At 33.3% G+C, this 9433-nt stretch overlaps 1 protein-coding gene across 1 annotated transcript; it reads right to left on the bottom strand.

The window, feature by feature from the left end:
* Nucleotides 1–1368: 1368 nt before the first annotated feature.
* LOC112526682 (UDP-glucuronate 4-epimerase 3-like) lies at nt 1369–3001 on the bottom strand. The gene has a single exon (XM_025137062.1). It carries the CDS (start codon nt 2996–2998, stop codon nt 1673–1675), a length of 1326 nt encoding a protein of 441 aa, XP_024992830.1. The 5' UTR covers nt 2999–3001; the 3' UTR covers nt 1369–1672.
* Nucleotides 3002–9433: the final 6432 nt, after the last annotated feature.

The following is a 9433-nucleotide window of genomic DNA, read 5'->3' as shown; positions in this document are numbered from 1 at the left end:
ATAAAGATAAATTCTGTTAGAACTCAATAATTATTTTAATTATATTTTAAATTTTTTATATTTAAAATGAGAAGTTTATTTAAAAAGAAAATGGAGAAAACCATTCAATTTTGTGTTTTTATTATGTTTTTCTGCAGTTAGTTACATGAATTTAAACATGAGGATCTAATAAGTCGTACTTATGCACAATTTACTTGTAATCTTGAATTTTAAGTAATATGCATCAATAAGCAACATCATACGTAAAAAATGATTTATAAAAGTTTTTGTCAAATGTTTTATAATATAGTATATATTAATATATGAATGTATTTTTATAAGTAATACCTAAATAAAATAATCATTAATGACTTGATAACAAGTCGAGCCCAAATAACCGGTTACGGTTAACTATAACTGGGCCATACATAACCGATGGCCTGGTCATGTAATTAGTCGAATCCAACTAGTTAATTATTCGATAAAGAATCGGGCCTCCATCGAGCCTTCTATAAGTTATTACTACCAGAAGCCTAGAAGGGTACTCGTGCAATTCTTCGATATACATCTTGATTTCAGTATTTTGTTTTATTTCTTTTTTATATCGACGTAATACGGTTTTATGTGGTTTTGAGAAAATGATAATGTTTTTATTTTTGAATAAAATATAAATTTAAAAATATTATAAAATTTTGAAAAAAAAATATTATCGTTATTAGTATCAAATTAACTTTTTTAAAAGTTATTGTATTTTGGTGTAATTTCCTTAATTCAATTTTTTAATTATAATTTAATTTAGGTTTAATAACAAAAAAATTTAATTTAGGTTTAATAATATAATTTTTTTATAAAGATAATAACTAAAATATTCTGTTAAAACTTAATGATTATCCCAATTATATTTTAAATTTTTTATATTTAAAATAAGATGTTTATCCAATATTTGATTATATTTATCTGCAATTAGTTACACGAATTCAAATATGAAGCTTTAATAAGTTGTACTTACGCAAAATTTACTTGTAATCTTGATTTTTAAGTAATATGCATCAATAAACAGTACTTCATGCATAAAAATTAGTTTTTAAGAGTTTTTGTCAAATACTTTATAATATAGTATAAATTACTATAATCGGTTTGGTCACGCAACCAATCAAACCCGACCTGTTAATGATTCGACAACCGATCGGGCTTCTATAACCGATTATCTTAACCGGGTCTTAACTTTTTGAATTGGCGAGTGGCCAACGGATTAGCCCTTTTTTGTACGCATACGTGACATCTACCGTAAAGATTACGACAGCTACAAAAACAACCAAAAACAACACGAACCCGAATGCATACGAATCCAAACCAGACAATAACCTCGAATCGGATCAAGAAACAATGAAACCCGAAACTATCGTGTTCTATTTATTTGAATTTCGTAAAATGATACAAGTCGACAAGATCAAAAAGCAATGGAATTATGGTCAAATTCTTCATGAATTCTACAACAATAAACCCTAAAAATGTTTGCTACTTTTCTTGGTACAAATCACAAATCAAAAACAACCAAATCGTGGGATTTCTGGAAACTCAAGAACACCATCACAGATAAAAACAATCATATGCAGACCAAAATCAACAAGAATTTGACAAAAAAATTTACCCCTTTTTGAGAAAAGAATCCTTCAAGAACATCATCATCTAATCACTGATCGCTTTTCTTTACCGATCCGTAGTAACTCACGTACCATCTCACGAATTTCTTCAATCCCGTTTGAAGATCGGTTGTCGGTTTATACCCGAATTCCCTCCGAGCAAAACTGATATTCGCGTGCGTGAACTGAACATCACCGTTTCTTGGCAATTTCATCACCAATCTTTTCGCTTTAACCTTCAATAACCTCTCCAAAATGCTGACAAGATCCGAAACTGGAACGGGTGAGGTGTTCCCCAAATTGAAAACCCGTAATTGAGCAGGGCCGCGTTTCTTTCCGCCACTTCCGGTGCTCTTTTCGGCCGTATCTAAAGCTCCTAAACAACCCTTTACGATATCATCAATGTAGGTGAAATCACGAGCCACAGTTCCATGATTTGCAGCTTCAAAGATCGGAATCGATTTCCCCTTTAAGATATCTCTTGTGAAGAAGAAATAAGCCATGTCTGGTCTTCCCCAAGGTCCATAAACAGTAAAGAATCTTAAACCAGTTAAAGATAAGCCATAGATGTGATTATACGTATGCGCGATTTCTTCGCCGGCCTTCTTCGTGGCAGCGTAGAGACTAGCGGGTTGATCGGTTCGATCTTTTTCGGAAAATGGGACTTTTGTGTTCAATCCATAAACAGAACTTGAAGATGCCCAAACGATTGCAGGTTGTGGGTTTGCATTTTTGCAGGTTTCAAGAAGATTAACGAATCCAGCGATGTTACTATTCACATATGAATATGGGTTTTCCATGGCGTAACGAACACCAGCTTGAGCTGCTAAATGCATAACGTGAGTAAAAGGGATTACCTCGAAGAGTTTGTGGAGTAATGCGACGTCGTTTATGTCTCCTTCCACGATGAAAATCCCACTTCTTTCGAGTAAAGATTGACGAGCCCTTTTCAGCGACGGATCGTAGTAGTCGTTGAAGTTATCGAGACCTAAAACGCCGTCTCCACGGCGTTTCAAGGCGACGCTGACGTGGGTTCCGACGAACCCGGCTGCTCCGGTGACTAAAACGGAAAACCCGTTTCGGGAACGGATCCTGGCGGAGGATCTGACCCGTTTTTCCCAGGCGAGTCCGCCCCATGAACTGGTTTTCAAAGATCTGCGAGAGAGATCTGATGGGATTGATGATGATGATGTTGTAGATGGTGATTTGTAGAAGAAAACCAAGATTAATCCCAAGAACACAAAGCTCCAGAATGTGAGTTTTGCTAGAGATGAATAATGCCATCTGAATCTATGATTATAAGGGGATTTTTCCATCTTAAATTTCCCAGGTGTTGATGGGATATTATCCATATGAGAAGATGACATTTGCTTCATAATCTTCAATGAAATCAAGAACACCCAACTCCTAATTTTTCCCTAATTCCCAACTGAGTATCTTTGATTTCCTTGAATGTAGCTAGGGTTTGATGGGTTTTCTTCTTCTTTTGTTGCTACGGAATCTAATCAATCTACGATGAACAAGATAAACGAATCAACAAATTCTGTTCATCTGCTTCTGCAATTCCTCCAACTTTATCTCACCATTTTCGATTACGACGGAATCTGAAGATTTCTTGGAGGAATTGATCGTTGGTTTTTGTGGGTTTTCTTGTTCTTCAGAGATTGAAATCGATCGAGAAAAAAAAAAGTTTGATTGGAGAGAGAGAGAGAGTGGTGGTGGTGGACTAAATGAAGAGGGACAGAATAAATTTGAAGGATTTAAAAACAAATTGTATGATAATAATGGAGATTTAAGGTGGACTCATCAAACTCAAAACATTAGAAAAAGTCAAAAGGGGTTACTCTAATTAAGGAAGAAATTTTTTCAAAATCTTCATAAATTTGATCAAGATTTTGGGGATGAAATTAGGGTTTACTCCATCTCTCTTGGAAGATTAAAGATATTTTTAGGGTTTGACTGGTTAAGAAATTTATTCGATTTCAAATGTTTCTTGTTTAATTTGATAAACTTTATGTGGGTTGTTAAATTTAGGGTTCGGAGTGTTTATACCGCTGAAAATTTGGAAGAGATTTTTTGGGAGTCGAGTCAGATTATTCAAGAAAGTAATGTTGGATTCTAAAATTACTGAAAAATTTCGACCAATGGTAAAAAAAATTCAACGATATTTTTATGTAACTAATACTTTTTTGCAATGTTCAGTTGTCATTTGGGTATTCAGTGGTGTGATCGTCTAGACGTTCGTAGCGTATAGGTTCAGATTTCCCGATCACTTGTTGCACCTTGTGAATTAACAGTTTGTACATTGATTATTTAATCAGTTAAGTATTTACTGGAACTATTTCTGAGTAATCGCATTCAGATTAATTGTGAAAAGATTTATTCTACCTTGAAAGTGTATATGTGATGGATTCAAACTCTAAGAATTACTCAAAACTAAATGTAACACAAAGTCTCGAACCATGATATTGTATCTCTTTCTGTAGTCACTGTAATTTCTCTGCAACTATCTATACTATATTATAAAACATTTGACAAAAACTTTTAAAAATCATTTTTTATGCACAAAGTACTGTTTATTGATGCATATTACTTAAAATTCAAGATTACAAGTAAATTGTGCATAAGTACAACTTATTGAAGCTCCATGTTTAAATTCGTGTAACTAACTACAGATAAACATAATCAAATACAGGATAAACATCTCATTTTTAAATATAAAATATCTAAAATAAAATTAAGATAATCATTAAGTTCTAACAGAATACTTAATTATTATTATTATAAAATATTATATTATTAAATTTTAGTTTTTTTACTTCGTTTAAATTGTTATGATATTTAGAATTTATATTTTATTAAAAAATAAAAACATTATCGTTTTCTCAAAACTACATAAAACCGTATTATATCGATATAGATAAAAAATAAAATTGAGATATATCTCGATGCATTGCTCGAGTACCCTTCTAGTTTGTTATTAATTGTTGAAGAAACTTGAATTTGTGTCAAAAACCTATTCTCAGTCTAGGTTGTTGGACATATTGTTATCGACAAAGAGGATTCAAGCAACCATAACTTTACTAGAAAACGAAATTGTTGTATAACATTTATTAACATAATTCAGTCATTTATTAGGTAATACCTAAATGTCACGCCCTACTTTCTAGAGATATAATAGCTACCGAATGATAATAGATATTGAACAGGTACATACACAAATCACAAATCAATAGCATTAGAAATGCTAAAATAGATGACATTACCATATTAAAACCATCTGTATTTTGAAACATTTAACAAGTGAATTACTGAAATCAACATAATTTGAATGTCTAGTAAAAACCAGTATATTATGCCAAACACGAATTATCAACATAACATACTTGAAAGTACTGAATACATACATATGTATGCACCCATGTTTCAAAATCACATGAAACTCACCTCTGGTCTGTATAGGTGTATTTGGTTCTATCTGAATGCTCCTTACACATATTATTTAAGTACTTGAATTGATTATGGAATGCTAGTTGCATATTATCTATTCATAATATAGTATTGAGTTAGTCAGGTAGAATTAAACACAAGTCAAACGAGACTTCTTAAGTGACGTAAGAAGTTCCTTTCATATTCGCTTACATCTTGGTGAGTCTAGACAGCTTGCATGGTTAAACTCACTCTGATTGGTCAATTTGAGGTCACAGGCCAACCCTTAACTCACGTAGCTTAACCTATGCAACATCACTGGCCAACTTCATGCTCGAGCCCTACTTCATCTTTGCGAGTTTGCCTACAGAACTTCAGAAGTCGCATTAGGGCTCACGTTTAACACACAAGTGTTGCACTTCGGATACAATTGGCTAAAAATTCATTCTCACTCATTTCAAGTCCACTTTACAGATATTTTTTGCAGTTCGTCACTACTAACCAACATATACTTTAATTATGATTTAACAAACTTGTCACATACCATACACCAAAACATTCATTTTCTTGATGAATTGATGGTCCTAAGACCTCATTCGATTTCAAAAGCTTGAACTCCAACCGTTTTACCAATTGAGCACATAACTGTGTTCCTCTCAATGTGGAGGTGTAGTCCCTTGGACAGTCCCTTATATGATCAGATCTTTCCAGTGCTGCCATTTTCGACTTATATAAATACATATTTAGATTTAAACATGTTCTCCAAGCTCCAATTGAGTCCATGACTTTCCATGAATGGCTATTCGACCCTTGGAGTTCATCTTTTGTGGATTTATCCATATCTACCTCCTTATTTCATCTTTCATCTTACATATAGACTAGAACAACGTCGGGTGTTACTAAAACCCAATAACAGTCACTATCTCCAAATACAGAAGACGTCATTGAATGGCTAGACCCTTCTCATGTCTCTCGCTAGCACTCAAATCATTACAGTATCGCTTGTACCAAATCCCAACGAGAACCTGATGCACATGCCAACAAATAAAAATGTTAGACTTAACGCCTAGTGAGTTCAATCAATTTTCATCGTAATTATAAAACAACATAACTGAAAGACTGCTTATTTAAATTATAATTTCTCAAATGAAATGTATCTACCGTAAAAACAACTTCCTTCCAAAACTCATTGTTTATAGTGATGAAAGCTCTAAATCAAAATACTCATTCAGTCTAAATTCAAAACCCAACACTCACTTTGAAAACGTAAATGAGATTTAATGTCCAATTATTTTGAACATGGATGAGAACTTTATTATTCAAAAATGCCCAAACAGGCGAATAAGGTTAAATATCCAAAACCATCAATAATGGAAAACACTCGATACTCGAAACAACGTCGAAAACAAGGATAATAATATATCCGAAAATAACATTATTTGGTGACGGGGAGACCTGTATCCATTGAATGTGGCGAACACATAAGTAAACCCCAAATCAACGTTAATGAGTCTCAAATAGGAATCATATGGCCATCAAGTTCAACCACCAATGTTCTGTAACTTGAGTCCTTTGTTAATTGCTTAGAGAGGCTCTTTTGCTAGAAATGTCAGCCACTAACGGACTGCACAATCATCAAGTTCAACCACTCACGGTCTATAACTCAAGTCCCCCTTGACGGATCATACGTTTATGAAGTTCAACCACCCATGATCTGTAGTTTGAGTTACCCATTACATTCGCAGTTTCTAGCAAGAATATAGGGACAACAGTCTCATTACAAACCATCAACTAGGGGTGCTCAAAAATTCGACCAACCCGATCAACCCAACCCAACGTGAAATAACCCAACCCGAAGCAACCCGATATCTAATCGAGTGGTAAAATTGTCAAATCGTAGGTATTGGGTTGATATTGGGAACTATTATTTGAACCCAACCCAACCCGATAAACCCGATATCCTTTTATTTCTTGGATATAATATGATTGTTGAATTTCTATTAGTATATACATTAGACAATTACACTATCATGTATGTTTTTCATATACACATATTTTCAATCTATTCAYATCTCTATATAACTCATTCATATATATGTTCAGTAACTGTGAACATATATATGTAAATTGAGAAAATTAACTGAATGTGATATATGTAAGAAATATGGATAAGTTGTATCAAATGGTTGATGATGAAAAAGAAATTATGAGTAGAGAAATAACATATTCAAGGTTAGAAGAACATTTTAATATACCAAAGTATCAACTCGGCCAACCCGACTAACCCGACCAACCCGTACGGGTTGGGTTGGGTTGCACTTTGGTTTGGGTTGGATTGGGTTAAGATTTTTCCAAACCACAAGCATTGGGTTGGGTTGTTTAAATGTCTTCAACCCGATCAACCAAACCCATGAGCACCCCTACCATCAACCGATTCTCATGCCTATGGATCCATTGCATTATAGTATAAATTAACGATAGTGATTGAATGATTAATGCACCTAAAAAGTATAATATATCAAATAAATATGCCATAATTGTATATAACTCTAAGAGTTCGACATTGACCAAATAAAACCGGACAATTGTCCTCAAAGAGTCATTTGAGTGAAAACCGAGTCAAATGCTCAGCGACACGATTGATTATTCAATAAAAGTCATTGTAAACAATAAGTGTGTTTAACCAATGGTTATGTAAACACATGCTCCAAAAATATAATTTACTGAAAAATCCATTATTTCATCTTCCAAGTGAAATCATACCATTTATTTCTAAAATATTTTTTTTGATTAACCTAAATATCTAACCCGCTATGCGAGCCGACTAATCCCAGGACGACCACCTGCTTTGCAGATAGCTCGGAGTCACCGCATTTGAATCTCCATGGCCATAAGGGGATTTTTATTCCTACTTGGATTTGAACCTAGGACCTCCTGGTATATTTGACCTTTGGAGCCAAGCTCAAACCAATCAGGCACCACCCTTGTAGTTAAAATGTATTTTTCAAATTATTTTATAACACAATAAAGTGTATTTTTCAAATGATTTTCTAACACAATAAAGTGTATTTTTCAAATGATTTATAAAACAAAACGCTCTAAGAGTGCATTAACATCAAACATCCCATTTATAAAATAAATCATCAAAATAACACACTCTCAAGATTTATTTAACAAAGAATCCAGAAACTCCAAATACGGGTATCTCTACTAGAACTCGCCCATACCATAAGCTCTTATAACCCAATGCATTCCACTCAAGGTATGACCTCCAAAGACTCATTACAATACGTCAATCTTAAAGGCATGCCCACAAAATAGGGTCTTACATGGATGTCGAAATTTTGGATCCAATCCAATCCAATTATAATTGAATATCCGATTATAGTTGGTCGGTTTTAATAGGATCGTCGATTTAAATTGAATCAGATGACTTTCTGCACACCCTTATAACATATAATAAGTTTTTTTTTTTAATAACTTGGATATTCAACCCGCTATGCGAGCCGACTAATCCCATGGCAAACCACCTGCTTTGCCATTAGCCCGGAGTCACCGCATTTGAACCTCCGTGGCCACAAAGGGATTTTGATTCCTTCTTAGATTTGAACCTGTGACATTTGTAAATTCGGAAAATCAAAGGTTCTTTTATGCCAATATTAAAGACATAGGTTGGGGGATTACTTTTAAAGAAGGTTAGGTATTGGTTTTCATATATGTCATGTGAACTTCACACTAAATGTGACATCCAATTCTCACATGACATGTCTATTTTCCCTTCAATAAATCTAAAGCTTAAGAAAAAGACATGACAACAAATATTCAAAAAAGGTTATTTAAAAACATAATTTTAAATCAAATATGGTCATATTTAAAAAAGACATGTTTTAGCAAATAATGAGTTGATTGATTCTGGGATAATCAAACATTTCACTGATTATAACCAAATTCGACACTGTTAAAGAATCCATTCTTAAGTCTTGACTCTTGAAAAATGAGACTGGTTAAACTTATTAGTGGTTGAAATACTGGTTTTGATCCAACTTTTTATCTGGTCATTGAACTTCTTCGGTTTTGACTTTAGTTTATGGATGGAAATATGACTTGTATTAAGTAATTCATATAAACGTAAGAATATGATCATGTGATAAATAAATCTTGTTGTTTTTGTGTAAATAAAAAGAAAGAATCCATAAATATTCGGTTATTATTTTATAAGTTTTATTTTTATAACGTCCCTTTTAATATTTAGTTTTGATGAACCACAACTTCACTTATCACAAAATGTTTCACTCTGATCATAAGGGTGATGTCTGATTAGTTTGAGCTTAGACTCCAAATATCAAAAGTGTCTAGAGATTTCAGGTTCGAATCCAAGGAGG

This window comes from Cynara cardunculus (genome assembly GCF_001531365.2).
Source record: "Cynara cardunculus var. scolymus isolate 2C chromosome LG 14, CcrdV1, whole genome shotgun sequence".
NCBI lineage: Eukaryota > Viridiplantae > Streptophyta > Magnoliopsida > Asterales > Asteraceae > Cynara > Cynara cardunculus.
The sequence above is the reverse complement of the archived record's forward strand: the minus strand, read 5'-3'. Positions and strand labels throughout refer to the sequence as shown.